A 19,698-nucleotide genomic window follows, 5' to 3' on the forward strand; every position below is an offset into this window, starting at 1 on the left:
AGGCTCTTGGTACTAACTGGCACCCCTGAGCCCTTGAAGCCTTTATTTTAGAACCACTGGGGGAAAAAAAAGTACCACTTTATGTATCATGGATGTTCTAAACAGTGGAACAGCATAGATTCAAAATGGGATTTATGAAGAGGCAAAGAGCCTTCTTTAGACTTCTGAGTGAGCACCAGGATGGGCAAAGATTCCCTCCAGTGGATATCCCCTGGTGCAAATCTCAGGACACGATCCCAGGAGGGGCGAGGAGTCTGAGCCACTGCGGCACCACAGAGACAGATCCTAACACTCCAGAATTGAGCTTTGCTCCTCCTGGGTTTGAATGCTAAAGGAAACGTATTAGACAGGGTTTATAAACCAGCTGTTCTCAGTGGCTGAGGAAGAGCAAATGAGCTATCTTATAGAGCAGATGTGGTCAAGAGACTAGATGATTTGATGTTAATTGATATGAACATAGCTGGTCAGCTACACCAGGCTCCGGGCCAGGCTCTGACACAACCTGGCCACAGACCCCCAAGGTGTCTCCAGGGGAACTCCAATACTAAAGAGACCTGGTTATAAAATGATGTTAACTACGAAACACAATTCCTTCCAAATCTATCCCTGAAGGCAGTGTGTTTATCTAGGGGTCAGATAACTGTTTGATGGTGTGTTATCAGTTAATTTAGAGGGAGGACCCATTAAGCAGAAGTGAATTTAACTACACTGAGACAATTGCTTCCATGTCTCTTGGGCTTGATACATTCAGTAATGTATAATTTTTCTTCCACCATTAACCATGGTTTTGGTGTGTCTTTTAGCAATAGAAATGCTGTTAGCCACTGATATCCCTGAAGCAGAGCATTTGAAAGAAAATGCATTTGAATTCAGTAACTGGAAAGGATACTCCCCCCTATGATGAATAATTCCAGGAATATTTCTGATGTCAGATTGAAGAATAAAGAGCAAGATAAGACTGGGTTAATGGAGCAAAGGATACGGTATATTCAAATAGACTACATAAAAGCTGTGAGCTCACTGAATTCTGCTCATGGGCTGTATAAATGAGCTATCATTTGGCTGAGAATTCGCAATCTGAAATTCTCTGCTCCACATATTCACTTGGAATATTTCTTGCTTCTTTAATGCAAGCTGATGAATTTCATTTATTCATTAACTAACCTATTCAATCAGAAAACAACTCCTCCTGTGCTTGAGAAGTAATTAACCCTCGGTGGGGCAAGATACTCCCAGTTTGTCAGTCCCTTTTGTGCCCAGGTATCCTAATGACCTCCTGAAGGCTGCATTTCCTACCAGTCCCTAAGGGGGCATGAACTGTGCTTCTTAAGAAAACTGCAGTTTGATGCTCAGTCACGTGGAGAAGCATTTTCCTCCATTATTACCTAGAAACACACGGGGAGAGGTATCAGGCAGTAAGGTTTTCTTTTTCTTTTCTTCACACTCCTACAAGACAGCAAGGTCTGCCCTGGGAATTTACGTCTTTGTGCAACTTGAAATAATACAAAATTGACCTTGGCTTTGGAAAGAGCAGGATCCAATGAGTGACTCCAGGGACCTAAGCATATGCTAGTTGCTTATGGGATGCCTGCTGGTGACCTGAGCACGTGGCTGCTCCAACAGTGAACACCCCTGTGCTGGGAGGGACTTACTGTCATATTCCTGTAACAGCTCCACTGCTGTCAAGAGAACAGCTCTGTGTTCTGGGTCCCTGATATTTAACTCGTCCAAGTCTTCCTCCTCCAGGAGCTTAAAGGTGTCCAAATCTTCATAGCCATTGAACAGGAAAGTGGGCATGTGCTCCTGTGAGGAGGGACAGAGGACAGAAGTCAGTCAGCAGGCCCAGCCATGTGATCCATGACCCAAAAAACCAGCCTCAAACCCCTAAACTCTTTTTCCATAGCCATTCTGACGCTAATAGAAAAGTTATTAAGGATCCTTTGTAACATGTTCTGTGCCTCCCCCATCCTACAGCTTAGCAGGCAGACAGGGCCCTGAACTAATCACGGATTAAGAAGATGTACTTTGCAGGCTGAGATGGACTCCACTGGCTTGCATGTCAATTGTGCCCTTGCTACGAACTGACGCCTGGAACAGCACCCAGGGCTCAGTGGAGCAGACTCTTCTTTCATTTAGAGCTACTGGAATCCAGCTCAGAAAGACTTGTGACTTCCTTGGGAGCAAGGCAGTTTTGCAAGAGAACAGAATCCACCCTGTAGACCCACCATAACAGGTGCTGGGAGTAATGGTGGGAGAGAGGAGGGAAGGGAGACCCTTCATGGCCTCTGTGAAGCCAACCAGGGAGCCAGGAGTTTGTTCTTACAGCCCTTCCAGGTAGTAGCTCAAAGCTCACTGCTCTTTGGAGGCTGCTGTTTGGACTAGGAGCAAATTCTGACTCGAGGTTTATGCCACTGCTGCCAGCGGAGGTCAAGGGCAGCATTACAGTGCTGGCAACGCCTTCTGTAGGGTCATGCGGACACATCAGAGCCACAGGCCGCCCCTGCTGGATGACACAGGTCACTCCTATCCTTCCCTGAAAGTGCCCTTGCTCGCTTAGTTTGGAAGGAGGAGGCAGTGTGGGGTCACGTGGGCCAGAAGAGGACAGAACTGACTTTGAGGTTGATGCGATCGAGGAGATCCTCCACCGACTTGGGCTGGGGGGGTCTTCCTTTCCTCCTCCTCCTGGTGGGGCGCTTGGGCTTCTCCTCTTCCTCGTTGAGCACGTCCACGTAGATGAACTTGAACGTGCCCACCTTGTTGTTCAACAGGCCCATCCAGGTGCCCATGGGGGGTTTGCTGATTATATCGATGATGTCTCCTTTCTGTGGCCCAGGAAACAAAGATCTTTCCATTAGGTACATTTCCATGCGCGAACCATCAGTCAATCAGAAGTGTTAATCGTGTGGATGTGAAGACACTATGAGGGCCAGAATCAGGGTTCCACGAGTCACCTTATACGACTGGGAGCCTGGCAGAGGGCCAGACAGGGCATTCCTGACCTTACTGGATTCCTCTTGCACCACAGGACAGTGTGTCTGAGGTCCCTCCCAGTGCTCGCGGCTAGGTGGGCACCTGGCTCTCTGAATGCCCTTGCCCTCGTCCAGAGAGTTCCTACTTCTTAGAGAAAGACTGTCCCACCAATCAGGTATCAGTGGCAATCCCTGTCCTGTACTCACTTCACACATTCTGTGGAACTCCATTTGTCTCGTACGAATGCCACTGATCACAGAGAAGCCAGTCATGTTCTGTCAGTAGGGAGAGCACAGAGACTAAAGGCGGGGAGGGCAAAGGGATTGTGGAGGGAAGCGGAGATCAGAGGACAGGGCCAGGGGATGAAGTGGTGACAACAGAGGATTAACAGGAGACCCACCTCTACCCCCAAATGCTGGCCGATTCTCTGCTTTGTTTTTCACTCTTAGAAGAGCCCGGTTTATCAAGGTAGCAGAGACCCTGGCCAGTTTGCACCAGAACAGCCCAACATTCAACAGCAGAGAGAAAAGAACACCTCTTATGGGAACAAAGAACCAGGTGTCACGGCACGGAGGCCAGGTAGACACACACCTTGAGCTTGAGCGAGTCTGTGTCATAGGGGCTGGGTGTGAAGTCGGTGTGCACCCTGGCGCGCCCACAGAAGGGGCCCCGGTAGGGGGGCTCCTCGTCATCACCGTCTTCAGACTTGACGCTCTCCCTGTTGCTGGTGGAGGAATCTGTGGTGCTCACTGTTTGACCACCTGCACAGGGAAAACAGGAAGAACACAGGTAAATACAGACTCCTGCACAGCAAAGCTGAAGGGCACAGGAGGCAGCAGAGATTAGCAAAGTAAGGGCCAGAGGAGGGAAGTCATGAGCCATAACCAGACATCAGGACCAGAGCAGAGTCCGGGGGAAGCTCCCAGCTCTCTGACTGTTCTCCCCAGTCAAGCCCCTCATTGGACAGGGGACTCCAGCACATTATCTTTATGACCGCGGAATCCGGGAGACCCCCTGGAGGAGGACGTCGCCAGCCCCTAACATGCGAAACCTCCCATTTGTCAGGCAGACTATTTTTTCCGCATTTTACAGATGAGGAAACCCAGAGAGGCCAAGTAATTTGCCCAAGGCCAAGTACTTTGAAAGCTGTGGGTTTAAACTTGGTCTCTCTCCCTACGGTGTTCGGCCGATACCACTGTTGGATGGGGAGCGGTTGAACAGCCTTCGATTCCATGACATTAGTAATTCTCTTGTTTTGTTGGCCATCTTCATGAGCCTTTCCCCTCGACTCATTCCTCTCCATTCTCCAGTTCTTCCTCTGACGTGCTTTCCCCCTCTTCTCCGACCAAAATTCATCACCCACTCTTTTGTGCCACTGTTGTGCGTCTGCTACCGAACAAACAGGACTCTGGGGTCAGGCCTGTCTCTGTAACAGCTCCCTAAGGGTCGGAACTTGGTCTTATTTATCTTTAAATTGCCTGAACCTGACATTTGGTAGAAGTCAGGTTTTGACTCAGAGGAAATCATCTGTGGTTACCAACTAGACGTACTCATCGAGCTCTGCCCGCTCAGGGAGCTCCGCAGACTCTCCACAGAACCTCCGGCTTTGAGCTTGGGCTTGTCCACGTGCTCGCTGTCAGGTTGAGAGGACGGAGGGGAGCCAGGCATCCCATCAAGGCCCGAATCCTGCAATGGGTTTCGACAAAACTATGTTATCAGAGTGGGCAGGTGTCCTTGTGAAATTCACAGCAATTCAGCCCTCAATGACATCAATCAAATCCACTTGTATACCCCGTCTTTACCCAATATACTCCTTTTTCATCTGTATCCTTGCTTCATCTTAAAGTTGTGGCTCGTGTAACTATTTAAACACTCAAGAATTATTTTCCATGCTCAAATAGATATTCTTGAAAAACTATCTACCTTGTAGACAAAACATTGTGTTAGAAACGCTTAGAGACTATCAGCCTGCTCCCCAGTCCAGTAATAAAGCTGGACTTCAAATGCAGATCAAATACAATCCACTAGTAATGTACTATCCGGATGTTCTACCAGAAAGCATTCAATCTATTTGAAGGGAAATATTTACACTTTAAAATAAATGTATTCCTTGTTTAAAAAAAAAAAAAAAGCCAAATTCTTATATGTCTACTTAAGACAGATTATTGAAATTAGCTACTAAAATACCAATTTAGGATCCAGATACACAGGTGGCCCTTGAACAACATGGGGGCTAGGGGTGCCGACCCTCTTTGCAGTCGAAAATCCGAGTATAACTTTTAGTTGGAGCCCCTTATCTGTGGTTCCTCATCTGGGGACTCAAACAACCACAGATTGTGTGCACTATGGTATTATCCATCTATAACTGGACCAGTGCAATTCAAACCTGTGCTGTTCAAGGGTCAACTGTACAGCAAGCATACCTCTTTCCTGACTATAATACAATTTCCATAAGTCACCCTGTGATTTTAGCTTCTTTCACTTCTTTTGTGTATTGTTAGGGAAAAGCTTTCAGATCAGAATGCTGACATCAGTGACCTAACACGACTTCTCATTTTGGGGGTAACTACCATATCCTTAGCTGGGCAGCCCCTCATTTACACATGTGACTATAGCACGGTTGTTTGATTCGTGGCACTATACAGACGGACAATATCACACTTTCAAAAGCCTGCAGTCAGAATGGTTGACTTGCCCAGAGTGAAAACTCTCTGGCATATTATACCGCCACAGGAGTACAAAACCGTCTAAAGGAAACCTGTTATTTGCATAGTGCCGAATCATCAGAAGGGCTTTGACGAGGTTCTGCGGGGCCCTGCAAACTTTTAAGGACAATAGTAAGGGCAGCTTCTGATTCAAAACACATTTCTGCTTTACATTTAAGGAAAGCAAGCAAGCAACCTCAACAACTGCAAACAGAGTGCATTACCAGGAAGTTACTGAAGCGGCAAAGGATGAATTCCTGAGTAGGTTTTCACTCCTACTTTTGAATCATAAAATAAGCCATCTTTCCAATTAAAGTCTTTTCAAAATGCTTTTGAAAAACAGCAATATGAAATACACATCTCTGATACTATATGTTCACAAATACTTTTAAAAATTATTAATTTATTCATCACATATTTATTGACTGTCTATGAGAACAGATACTATTCCAGACGCTGGGCATATAGTAGGAACAGAGCAGAGAAAAATCCTTATCAGAATAGTTGGTGTATTTACTAAAAAGTTAGGGGAACAAAAAAAAAGAAAGCCTTACAACATTAATTTCCTCTCTCTAAAAAGCATTATAATGACTTATTTTTTTTTCTTCTGTGAAATGTCTGCTTTAAAAAAAAAAGAACTAAAAATATAAGACATCTAAATAGTGGTAAAATTATAGAAAAATGCTCAAAATTACATTGAAGTTCTACGCTCATGATCCATAAAGCAGAAAAACCCTAGGAATGTAAGTTTACAAGAGCTTTTAGTGGATGTTTGAGTTTGGGGGAAAAGCCAGCTAAATAAAGTGCTATAAATTTGTGGCACTGCTTTCGCTGGCATGGTGTCTACTTCATAGAAGAGCACAGTTTGCTTCATTGCTGGGCAGAAATATAGAATCACCATTGCTCCCACACCCAAAGGGACAACAGTCAAGGAGAAGAGATACTGGAGGCTGCCCAGACTTCCCTGTGGGTCTAACAAGCCACTGTTTCTCAGCCTGAACACTATCGGCATTTTGCATGGCTAATTCTTTGCTGTGGAAGGCTGTCCTGTGCTTTATAAGATGCATCCCTGACCTCTATCCACTAGGTGCCAGTAGCACCCAACACCACCCCAACCTTGCTGCAACTATCAAAAATGCCCCCAGCCAATGCCCTGGGGTTGGTGGGAAAGCAAAACCACTCTCTACCACGGCCTGTGAGAACCACTGTAACAAACTGAAAATGTTGTGCAGGCTTTGTTTGAATCACAATGCGGGAGGCTGGCTTGCTGGTGTTCAGAGATTCAAACACGGGGATACTTGGTTCTTAACTATGTCCACCAGAGGGCAGCAGCTGAGCAAAAATGTCTGCTTTCCGTGCTATTTTATTTGTCAGATAACAGCATTACCTACATATTTCAAGTAACCAGTTCACACACAGGGACTTCAACAGACTACAGAATGAATACTATAAAGGTGCCAGAGGAAAGTGTTTTGAAAATCTAATCAAAATTACCTCAAGGCCCAGCTTTCCAAATGTCTATTCCCTCCACCCATACAAACTGGTCATGTTCCTAGAGATGAAATTATAAAAGCGGGGAAGCAGGGCAGGGGCGTCAGTTCTGTGATATCTCAACAGCTGCAGATGGGGCTAGTCAGTGAAAACACCCCCGCAGAAACGGTGATTATGTAAGTCCTGTAGCCAGGAAGCACTTTCTGAGTTTGCTCTGTGCTTCTAGAACAACTTATGCTACATTTATTTAAAAAGTCTGCTGTCTAAGAAAACTTGAGTGTCTTTTTTAGGTTTGATTCTGGTGACATCCATTTTGGAGCAAGGGATATTTTAGAAAATAAAAAGCCATTCCTCTGTGGTCTCATTTTCAGTGCTTAAGGCACTAAAGAACAATCATTTATTGACATGTCGGTCTTTCCTCTCATCGGTAGGTAGACGGCAGGCCCTTGCTTTGTATTCCCAGCACTGAGCATGGTGCTCGGATGACCCTAAGTGCTTAAGAAACATTTGCTGAATCCAATGTTTGTCTACATAAACCAAGCATGGTCCTGGGGATTGGCTAACACCAATGAATGTATTTAGCAGCTTTTTAAAATCTCAGACTGACCATCCTCAGCTTTCCTTGTTGTCAGGGAGAACCAACGGGGCTTTCTGCTCAGCCGTCACGTACCTGCTCAGAGACAGAGCTGCTGTATTTTTTAGACATTCTCTTCCTCATTGTCTCTTTCACTGATTTCACCTTTTTTCCAAGAGAGATGCGGGAGGCAGTGGGTGATTTGATTACTTCTTTGTACACAAAATCGCCCTCTTTACTCTGTAAAACAAAATGTTGTAAGTATCTTTAATCACAGAAAATGCAGCCCCCAAACAGGTTTTATTATTCAAACCATAAATGTTCTGTGTCTCAGAAAAACGTTGGCCCACCCCAGGATCTTCACATTTTTCTATGTTAACTCAGTGCTATGTTATTTATCTTTTCGATTAAAAATTAAAAGCTACTGACTAAAGGGCTTTTGTTTATTTAAAGTGGGATGTAAGTCATTTTATTTTATTTAATCTTAGGATATCCTTCTCCTATTATATCTTTTCCCACCATTTAAAATATCCAAGGGGACAGTGTTTCATCAGTAAAGAGTGATGCAGACGAGCCATTGTTCACTGAATCCCAGCAGCAGGGAAGAAGAGCAGGGTAATACTACTGAATCACCCTAGGGAAGTGGTAAGAACCAAACGGCAAATGTCATTCATTAGACGTCCAGCATCTGATCGGATTTATAATACTGCAGCACTTCGTGTGGTCAGCTCCCGAAAGCGTGTAAATTTCCTTTTCTGAACAAGTTGGACTGTGGTCACTTCTCAATCTATTTTGCATTGAAAAAAAAAATTTCCTCCGAGGAGGGGGAAAAAAAACTTTCAGTTTTTAAAAGACTGACCACATAAAATCACTGGTTTGCGAATCAATAAAATTTGATATCCAAATAAGTTTTATTATTCCAGGAAATTCTCACACTTCAAACAGATGGGTGCTTTAGCTGACACATGATCATTTGTATAAACAAATATAAAGCTCAGAATTCTAATTTCACAGTCTCATGACAAAATGCACAACGGGAAAACAAGACTATATGGAAAACTCACCTATATCCTTAGGACCCCAGAGAGTAAACGGTAGGAAGCAGAAACTGTACACCACACCGGGGCCCATCCCTAGGCTGCGATCTGGAGGCAGGTCTGAGGAGGCAGTAACCTTGGCCCTCAAGGAGTCTGGTTTGCTTTGGCCCCAAGGGAACTGGGTTCATTTCAGGAGACCCCAGATCATAAAGACCTAGGCGGAGTCCAAGGCTACGCACTTGGCCCATGATAAGGCTGTTTTTCAGAAATGCTGGCACATAGTCTTGGAACCCGAATCACAGGGCTCCATCTGTGGCACTACCTGTGTGTAACCAATGGTCACATGCACTTACAACTAATGTGAACAAAAAGCCCGTGTGCACAAATGACTAAGACCATGGAAACCAAACTCATCTGGATTTGTGACCTGAAGAAACCTGGAAGACAAGGCATTAAAGAACTGGTGCTCCCACAGGGAAAGAGATGGAGGCCACAGGTGGTCACCATTCACTCCATGTGGAACAGAGAAGAGTCTTTAAGATGGTGGCTGAAATAGGGCTTCTCTCCAAAGGTGATTTTGGATCCCCAAGGAAAAGGTATCAGTCCTCAAAGATACCAAATGTGAAACTATGGCAACACATCACTTGAACCCAAACCTCTGGCTTTCCGTCTGCTGCATACTTACCATTGGGTCAGAATTATTACTGCCAATGTGCAGAGAACGATTTGTCAAGTCAAATCCTCCAAAACTGCAGGTTCTCTGTGGAAAGGGGAGGGCAGAGCAGGAATAATCCAGTTACACCTCAGGCGGCCAGAAGTGCACCAGCCCAACACAGTTCCCGTTTGCAGGACATCACTGAATCACAATGTGTTACGGGATGAAAGTAAGAAACGAGAAATGATGAAGAAAAAAATACATGATTCATGTTCTAAGGAGACGTCACTCATTTTGCCCTTCCACGGGCCAGCGGAACTGTTGCCTCCACCAGAGGTTCAGAATCCCCTTAATATGCGAGAACCAACTGATTAAAATACAAATAAAAACAAAACCCCAAACTTACACATGTGTTAAGTGCTCTAAGATTCCCTGTCTCTTAGCAACAGAACTTCCCTTCCAGCCCCCTTACTGTTGGCTGCATCCAGTAGCGAGAATGAGGAAACATGTATTATGCGCTCAGAGTGGTCTTTGAAACCCAGATCTGAAGTCCTGCAGAGCCCTGCCACCGACAGCAGGCTTTCCCAACAGACTCTTCTTTTGTTTAGTTTTAAACCGCTGAGATGGAGGGAGAAAGGTTATGTTTACAGTAGAGTCCAATCAAGCCAAGAGGATTACTCACTCATTGCTTCCCTGACCTAGCCAAAAATGCTGATAACTTTCCTATCTAACTGTCCAACTTACGACCCCTTTCCTCAGAGTGTATGAAGTCAAGACACCACATTTGCCTAAAAAGAAAAAGGGTGATTCTGTGACTGCTTCTGACCACACTTCCTCAATTTCAGTGGGAGAAATACTGACGGTATAAAGAATGAAAACTTTATTATCCTTTCAGTTGGTTTCAAATTTTATGGAACTGCTGGTTCCTGTGCTTTTATGTTTCCAGAACTTGGTTTGAATTCTCTGCTGTTTTTCTAGCAAAAGCTACTCAAGGACCACTTCCCCCCACAAACCCCCCAAATCTTTAAGAAAATGGAGGCACTCAAGACACACTGATTTTTGCTGCAACTGATTTTTTTTAAGCAACTGGTAATAAAATTTGAGTAACAGATTTGGGTTCCAATATTCTGTATTACTTGTTTCTCACAGCACTCTAGCTAACAGCTATTAAATGGAGGACATGAACAGAAAAAGCACAATGTATGCTATAGACATTGCTTATGTGAAATCACCACACCGAAGATACATGTATTAACAGAACTGAGCAAGTGGAAACATCCTTAAATGCTTAGGTTTTTGGAATCACCCAGACAGAAATCTAATTCCTGGTTCTGCCACTTAACTTGCTGTGTGACTACAGGTAAGGTACGTAAACTCTCTTGAGCTTTCCTTTCTTCATTAGTGAAATACTCTCTATCCTGTATCTGAGACTTGTAGTACCACGGCCCCACAGAAAGCAGATACGCTGAGGATGTTAGTTTCTTCCATGACTTTTCGTGAAGGCGACACTGAGAAGTTGGTAGCTTGCCCTGACAACGGTTATACTGAAGTTTAGGCTTAGTCAATTTTCTAAAGAGACAAACGAAGAACTGGAGCTTAGTTCTGGGCCTTACATTCTGGAAGCTTCCACTGTCAAACCAGGGCAATCCCAGGAATGGGCCAAAAAAAAAGAGAGATGGCAGGTGTGGCAGAGGGAAAGGCCAGGCAGGAGATGCAGAAGCGTGACGGGAGGCAGGTCGGGATGCCCAGCATTCAGGACATCACACAGCTGTTATTCCCCCGCATCAAAGCTGTGGCTGCTGTTTTGAATAACCGACCATGGACACAGTTTCCGATGCATGTTATTCTAATTTTACATGAAACATCAGTGGACAATCTGATTTCTCTTACAGTCAATGTAACTGGACCTACCAAAGAGAAAGACCTCTGTATACGAAAGCACTCACCAAATCCCCTGATCTGCAAGCAACTTTACAGCTATCTCTCAAGGCTAATTTTTAACTTTAACTTTCCCTTTCCAGCTTAAAATGTCAAATAAATTTTCTCATTTTTTGCAAAGGCAGTCATTTTATTCAAGTTTCTTTCCTGTGACTCAGGGCTCTGCAGACACAGTATGGCGTCCAGATGCCTCGTCATTTTATGACTTTCATTCTTCCCCGCTTTGAATTCCAGCCTCCACTGCAGCTCTGGAGCCCAGAATGTTATTTCTGATGCATATGAAATAACTGACAAAGAATTTATGTGGAAACTATAACTGCAGTAAATTAGAAGCTCATTTATGTCTTCCTATGCATGTGTGCCTGCATTTCTTCCTAAAATAAAAAGTTTAGTGTAAAGGGTGGACTGGTTTTCTTAACTACCAACTCAAACCTCCCCCAGTGATAGGCTAAGATATTTGGAACTGATTCCTCTTTATTCACGGAGGATGAGCAAAATTTAACAGCAAGCACTACTTGAATGAATCTCTTAACTTTTTCTGTATTGTCAGGGAGTTCTCAAAGCAGCACTACTTCGACAGAGATAACAGAATGTAGACAGACTAGTACAAGAAAGTAAACCAATCTTTGACTTTGGTGGTCTACCATAAATGAAGCCTAAATGAGGTTCTTCCAAGTTCAAACATCTCCTGTACAGATAATGAAAAGAACACTTCAGATAGATGCTTGTGGGTGAGGAGAGCCAGTCGATGGAATGGTCATGCAGCTGAAAACATGTTTGGGGGGGGGGGGTTGAATTTTTTTAAATGGACAAAATTCCAAAACGTCATGCATGTCTGTTCCCCCAAACAAAAACTGAATGACCAAATAAAAAAGCAAGACAAGTGACCGTTTCCAGGGAGTACAAAGCATTGTCATTTCCCTGAGGTTTCGTCAAGCAAATATGGCATTTTTTGAAAGACAAAAAGATCAAGGTTGAAGAATAAAGGAAACTATACTTTTCAATAAAATGAAAGATATGTGACAAGAAGAATGGAAAAAACTTTTTAACCAAACCAAAGAAATTCTCCCAATCCCTTATAAACAAAAACAAACAAAAAACCTCCGGTTGTTCACTTATTTCCCCCATGTTCTCTGAATAATTAGAAAATTATATTTTGTTTTCCTGATTGTATAATTATACTTACAAGCAATGGTATGTGCAAATTTCTAATTTAGCACTGAACACATAATTCAGCAGGTATTAAAACCGCCCAATACTGCCTCAAGCTCACAGGACTTTAAAAATATCCCGCCTCAGGCCTGTACTTGGCACAGAGGTTACAGAGTGCCACTTTTACGGGGGAAGAAATTGGTATGTGAAAACATGCTTGTCCAGATGTCCATACTCAATGTCAATGAAGAATTAATCACGGGCCGAAGTGTGCGCACAATGGCCCACAAATGGCCCAAATCTTAGAAATACAACTTCTAGAGAAAAAGTCCTGATGAAGTTATATCATTAACCTGGCAATAAATATTACGAGGGGGCACATGAGCAACTCAAGGCGTGCAACTGGAAAAATTCTCAGTATTACGTGACTGCAACTCATGGGGATGAGTCATCGGTTCCCAGAGAAGAGGTGGATCTGTCCCATTAAGGTCACGTCAAAAGGTACGGAGGTGGACGAACCCAGATGAACAAGTGATAACCAAGATTGGGTCGCCACAGTATTTTACAAAAGATCTGTGGGTCAGAACTGAATGAGTGATAAAAAGAACTGTTATTATGCAACCAAAACAAAACCAACTGAAACTGTTGCCATGATGGAGAAAGAGCCAGAGGAAAAGCTGTTGCTGATAATACTAAAAGTGTTGCAAGATTTGTAAGAATGTGAAAAAAAAAGGAAAGCAATATCTAGCAAGAAAGGCAACACATGTGGGAATATTTGGAAACCTAAGGGCTGGTAGGGACCTAAGCATACTTTCGGAACAGAGAAGGTCATATTACAGAAGGCATTGGCCAATCAGCCTCCATTCCCACAAAAGCAGAACTTGACTGAATGAATTTAAATTACATCTGGGGAAGAATGTGAAGAAATTCTGGGAGTTCCTTCCACCACAGGAAGCGGCAGTGCAGTCTATTCCTTCAGACCTTCACAAGGGGACGGGCCAGCAGCCCCCAGTGGATTAAGCGGGGTGGGTGCCAAGGGCCAGCAGGGCAGGCAAGCCCACAGTTCCTCCTTGCCCTGCACCATTTTATATGGGCTCTTGTGCAAACTAAAAGTTGGGTAGGACTTTCAGGAGAAAATACCTATATTCTCGTTTAATGTAAGTCCTACCTGAAAAACAAATTTTACTAGGTCTCTAATAACTCGGTAATAAAGCTGAAAACCGTTTTCTTATTTGAAAGTAAGTACTTTACTCCTTGCTATGTTCAAATCTATGGAGCAGTGGAAGATATTTCTAAATACTGAGGCTTTTGTTTAAAAAGATAAGCACATCAAATATTCTTAAGTGAAACAAATGAGCTCTTTTTTTCTCTTTTAGATTTAAGAACTCTCTGTTGGCCCCTAGTAATAAAAGAAATATACTTTACAACGTTTTTCAAATCACCAAATTGGTGCTAATGCTGACGGCACTCTGCCGCGAGCTGCTTCCTAACTGTTCTAATTAACTCAGAGAAGAAGCATCTCTTTTGAGGGCAAAATATCCTTCTGTTTTGAGTCAGCTTCTCTGAGGTCAAGTGACCTGGTGGCTGGGAATCAAGACTGCCCCTTCTAGAAGGAGGCCAGACCCCACTTCTGTAATCTGGGAGCCCTCCTCTGGGTCAGCTTCAATGTTCAGTTCTAATTAAAAATCGAACAGCTGCAACTGGCAAGAGGGCAAATGGGAAAGGAGGGAAGACATTCCTAACGGAAAGGGAGATGAGGAATTTGAGGTGCTGATGGAATGGACCACAAGAAGGGGCGAGGAGGGATCCACGCAAGAAAGGCCACAATGCTTGACTGCACATCACAGAAATGACAAGGCCGTCCCCGTGACCATCTTGGTGACTCACGGACTTCTGGTGGATTCTCAAGAGAACCCTTTTAGTACAGCGGTCCACCGTGGCGGCCCACTTCCTCTTGGCCTCCTCCTCCTCCTCCAGCAAGCACCGCCTCAGGTCCTGCTTCTCAGCCTTGCTCAGCGTCCTGTCTGAGGCGGGGCGCACTAGCTGGGTCAGGTTCAGGTGGCTGTACAGGCTGCGCTCCACCACGTAGGTGACATTGAACTCGCTGACGGAGGGGCGCCCGCGCCCCCTCCGGCCGGGCACGCCGCAGCCCCCGCCCCCCTTGGGTTTCTGCCGGAGCAGCGGCAGGTCGCAGGTGCTGCTGTTAATGCCTTTTCTGGAGGGACGCTGGCAGAGAAAAGCTCTGGAACATGAATAATTAGTATCCGTTTTCTTCAAGCGGATCTGCTTCCGGACGCTCTGAACCTCCTCCAGGGACACCAGAAGGTGGTGCCGACGACGGTGGCTGTCATAGAAGCAAACCCCATCGGTACTTACCCCGTGGCTCAGGGACCCGAGACCCTTCTTCATCTCCCCCTCGGTGAGGGAGCGGGACACCTTCTGGGCCTTGTCTTCTTCTGGGTAGGAGAAGAACGTCCCCATCTTCCTGGGGGGCTTGATCAGGCCCCGGCTCTCTCCTTTGCTGAAGGTTTTGACCAACTTCCGGCCAGCCCCCCAGGTGTCCAGGCTGCTGGATGATGGAGAAGTGGTGAGAGAGTCTGAATCATCTTCCGGAGGTTTCTCAGGAGACGCATCAAAGAAAAATGGCTTCTTGTGCACTCCAGAGTAAAGGGCAGACCTTTCATCCGGGACCGGGGAATTCTCAAACACCTGTTCGTCCCCACCTGGAGGGAATCAACACAGACAGGGTCACCGTCTCCCATAATCATACCTCGGCATTCTCTTGCGGAGTCCTCTTTAGGCCCCCCCGACCCCGCAAAAAAAAAAATAAGCTAGTCCACACAGCAACCACAGTGATCCCCCTCCCCACAAACACAAACCCTCCACAAACGCAGCTCCCGCTTAAATAAATGCATATAAAAAAGGAAATAATCAAAGTGAGTAAATGTATGGGTTCGCACAAGCTTAATGTTTTGGAAGTATTTTCTCCTTCTCTCAATATCTCTGCAGACCAAACACCTTAACAGACCTATTAAAAATGCCATTTGGAAATTCTAAGTGCCATAATTAGCACAATATTCCTTAGCATTTAATAATCATAGCCCTTTCCAGTTTGCAACTGCAATCCTCAGAAGCAAAGAATCAGAATCGTTCTCCCTCCTGAAAGGCCCTCCTGTTGAGTCTTGCTGGCTTTTTATGGTAGAAGTGTGATGCTTTGTGGCTGACAGTGATTTTTTTATGGGTACAGATGCCATTTAAGTAATTAAATCACCAAGGGAAGAGTTCGGGTGCAGAAACGCCATAAAGGGTCGTAGCTTGCAGATGCAATTGACAAATGGTTCCCACTGGACAAGCCAAACACAAAAAGTGAGGGAACTGGGTGATCCAAGCCAGACATTCCCAACAACGCAGGCCCTGCTCCGAAGCAAGGGCATTTAAGGGCCTGGACACGCAGGCAGCCCCATGGAGTGTTCCACTTCATCTCAAGGATTCCAGCTCTTGAAGCCTTCACTCGAGCCAGGTATCCAGCCAAGCCTTCCAGAGCCCAGTGGAAAGGTTTGGACTTGCTGGCAGGAAAATTGAGTTCTTTTCTGTGTGTGTTATGTGAACACATGTGAGAAAAGAAGTAGGTCAAACTCTGGGTGTAGTGATCCTAACTGGCTGTGTCCCTTTAATTATAAGGGAACTTTTGAGCCCTGCAGCTTTCGCCAGCTGAATTGTGAAGAGGAAAAAATTCAAAGTTCCTTGGAACAGAGGGATGGCACTAAATACACCAGCTGGGATGAGGGTGCCAGTGTGTGGTTAAATGTCAGAGATAAAGGGAGACGCCAGCTTGCTCAGGATGGGGGAAAGATGAGTGATTGCTAGCAGGCCTTTAAAATTTCAAGTTTCTGCCTTTTCCAACTGACGGGAATTAAAGTTACAAATAGAAAGAAAGAAAGAACTGCTGCTGTTAAACACCCAAGATGGTGGTGAGGAAGGCGATTCAAAACTACATCCAGTTCAAAGTTCTTATCTGCAGCACAAGCGTATTCACTCACAAATTATTCCTGGGTTTTTAAGGGAGTTTAAAAGCACAGTCTCTGGTTCTGATGGATGTTGGCCAGACCAGAAGCAGTGTGTGACTATCACTAACGTTTCCTGTTCCTTCCTCAGGACCCTGACTGAAATGGAATGGAGACCAAGCGCCCTTATATTGTTGGAAGTACAAATGGCAGCCTCTTCTGGATACAGTCTACCTTCCACTTCTGGGATGAAGTGATGAGGCCGAGAAAAGACGCACAGCCTGGTGGCAGGGGCAGCCCGATAGTGGACTTCTCTATGAAAGTAGTCCAATCACAGATCATGGCTTCACAATGAGCCCAGGTGTCCAGGAAGTTGTGCAAAAGCCCTCATCTACCCCTAGTCTTAAGGGGCTGTGAGGAAATTAAGAACCTGTCACTCAGCAGTGGTCTGGAAATTTTCTGGATTCTGTATTGGGGGTTGTCATCAGAAATTCCAATACTTCCGTGTCACAAGTGAGTTTGGAACCAGCTGGTTCACATATGCCCATGACATATGTAGCTCTACTTCCTGTTTCTGGCAACTCAGCATCTGGTACAGTTTGGAGGGAAAAATGGCAAATGCTTCTGGAGAGGTCACCTTAGCCTGTGCTCAGGGAAGCCCTCAGATGGTACAGGCTCTCCTTGTCTGTGCCTGATGCGAGGCCCAAAATCCCAGCCTGGACTTGATCCTTTGGGTTTAGAGCATGACTTCCCCACTCGTCCTGACTTGGAAGTACAACTGTCCTACTGTCCCATTGGGAGAATGACAATCAAGATGCACTTTTCCCGTCATCATCTGGTCGTCATTTGGGGTATGATTTCCTTCACATAACTGACCTTTATCTATCTTGCTCAGCTGAGCTCCGAATATGGAAGGAAAGGTGATTTTGACAGGAGGAAGGAGGTGGGATATGGGATGACTTAATGCCAAGAACACAGATTTATGCCCTAGATTCCAGCCTGGCTCTGCCAGTCACCATCTCCAGGACCCTGGGCAATTGCTTTATCTCTCTAAATCTCTGTTGCCTCACCTGTAATAATGCCTACCTATCTTAGTAATATCTATTACAAAGCTATTAAGAGGATAAAATTAAATGAAGAAGGAGATGTGAAGGTGTTTTATAAGCTGAAAAGCACTGTGCAAAAGCTAATGAATCATTAGCAGGTAACAGATGAATGGGAGTAATGAGGGAAGAGGATGGGTGGGTATCAGCTTCATAAAAATGGGCAGCTACAGGGCACTGACCTGGCCTACAATTTCATATTGTCTAGACTCATCCATGCCCCAGATAAGGACTTGAAGCTTGAGAGACAGATTGTCATTCTTCTGGCTTTTCCAAGACTCCAGAGCTAGGGGGTGAGAGATGGGGTGGGAGAAGAGTGGAGACCCAGGATGTAGCAGAGTCAGGCTGCTCAGATTTAACTCTGGGTCTCCAGCCACCTGGCTCGCTGACCATGAGGAAATTACTTCACCTCTTGGTGTCTGTTTTAGTTTCCTCATTTTTTTTTTTTTTTAATAGTTTCCTCATTTGTGACATGAGGATAGTACTAGTGTCTGCCTCTGGTGGCTATTCTGAGGATGACATATTAAAAGGAACATAAAATCAAAGTGTTGAGGAAAGTGGCTGGCACACAGAAAGCTCTCAATAAATGTTCATTATTATTCAGACAACTTAGTATCGGCACAGGCATGCAAGAGGTCAAAAGGATCAACTCTTCCAAGGTCCTGGGGCAGGAGGAGGGGTTATTGTGAGTATGAATCTTTCCAGCTTTGCAGAAGCAGGTACCAAGGGGGCCTTTTCCAGTACTAGCATCAGTTCTCTTGCTGATTAAAACCACAGAGGTCTACTATGCAAGGGCTGGAGGAGCTCCAGTCGAGCAGGGTGTTGGGGGCAGCCATGAGCCTCACACATACTGGGCCTCCCCTGGCGACAGTAAGAAGCCTGGACAATAGCAGCCTAGCACCCCAACTCCCCAGACACCAGAGGTATAACTTGGGACTTGGACTCACTAAATCTGTCTTCTATCTGTGACACCTAATTCAGACCCAGATAAAGTTCGCAGCTAAAAGTCCGCCCAGTTATCACTTTTTACCTTACAGCTACCTCTTTGAGCATATTTCCCCCCTTTTCCCAACTATGTCTCTCAGAGATTGCTGAATTGATTTATTCTGACATACATACACAGATGAGGAACTTCTGTTTTTATAAATGTTCCTCTAGTGGAAAGGCTGCCCCAACACACGACTATCATATATGAAGGGGCTACTGCACGGTGGGCCCAGTACCAGGTACCTCACCCATCTGCCTCATTTATGGACAAGACCTAGCACTCTCTGCATAATATATGAGACTTAATTTTGGCAAGTGGCATGGGGTTTGTTTAAAAAGTAGGATGCTCCCAAGGTTGAATGACAGCAATTTCATATGGTTCTACTTAACATCACCAAATGACACTGTGTGTGATTTCAGGGAGAGCTTCCACAGTGAGGAGAAGTCAGGCTACGGTCTATACTGTGGAACCATGATGGACAGGCAGGTTTTAAAACAGCCAGATGTAAATCAGCATTGCGCCGAGAATTACCACGCAAAAGACACTCAAAGGAAACCCTGGAATTAAACACAACCCTAAGTTTATAAAATTGGCCATAAAGCAGATAGTCTCTCTCCTTCTCTCTGTCTCTCTTGTCTTTCCTTTCCCTTTTTATCTCCACTTTCCCATAGTAACCCCTTCACCTTCAATATTCCTCTAGGGGATTTAAGCTGACAAATAATTACATCAAATAAAATTTAAAATATACTAATAATAATTATAGGAAACCTTCATCTATGTAAATAAGGGGGAATTCAGTTCCCTCGAAGGTTTGATTTATGTACAACAAAAAAGCCTCTACACTGATATTTTTAAATCTATATGTTAAAACTTTTAAAACTGCTCACCATGTAGATGTGACATTTGAACAAGTAACGTGCTTTTTTTGGTGGGGTGGAGGGAGACATATTCTTTCCAGTATTTCTTTCAATTCACTTTTATTTTCCAAACAGGAAATCTTACTCTTTTATTGCATTCTTTTGGGACAATTTTATAAGATGGTGCAAATGCACTTTACTAATAAGAAGGATGAACATGGTTG

The 19,698-nt window shown here is 44.6% G+C and overlaps 1 protein-coding gene across 8 annotated transcripts in view; it reads right to left on the bottom strand.

Annotated features, from left to right (window-relative positions):
* Positions 1–19,698, bottom strand: part of SASH1 (SAM and SH3 domain containing 1) — a 284,627-nt gene that overhangs the window by 15,713 nt on the left and 249,216 nt on the right. For all 8 annotated transcript variants that reach the window (XM_074368199.1, XM_074368200.1, XM_045524749.2 and 5 more), the window contains 7 exons: positions 14,899–15,245; positions 9,463–9,537; positions 7,837–7,980; positions 4,521–4,656; positions 3,562–3,731; positions 2,613–2,822; positions 1,653–1,803 (listed from right to left, as the gene is read on the bottom strand). In XM_074368199.1, coding sequence (XP_074224300.1) covers positions 1,653–1,803; positions 2,613–2,822; positions 3,562–3,731; positions 4,521–4,656; positions 7,837–7,980; positions 9,463–9,537; positions 14,899–15,245 — 1,233 coding nt within the window. The remainder of the gene's footprint in view (positions 1–1,652; positions 1,804–2,612; positions 2,823–3,561; positions 3,732–4,520; positions 4,657–7,836; positions 7,981–9,462; positions 9,538–14,898; positions 15,246–19,698) is intronic.

Source organism: Camelus bactrianus, chromosome 8 (assembly GCF_048773025.1).
Source record: "Camelus bactrianus isolate YW-2024 breed Bactrian camel chromosome 8, ASM4877302v1, whole genome shotgun sequence".
Lineage (NCBI taxonomy): Eukaryota > Metazoa > Chordata > Mammalia > Artiodactyla > Camelidae > Camelus > Camelus bactrianus.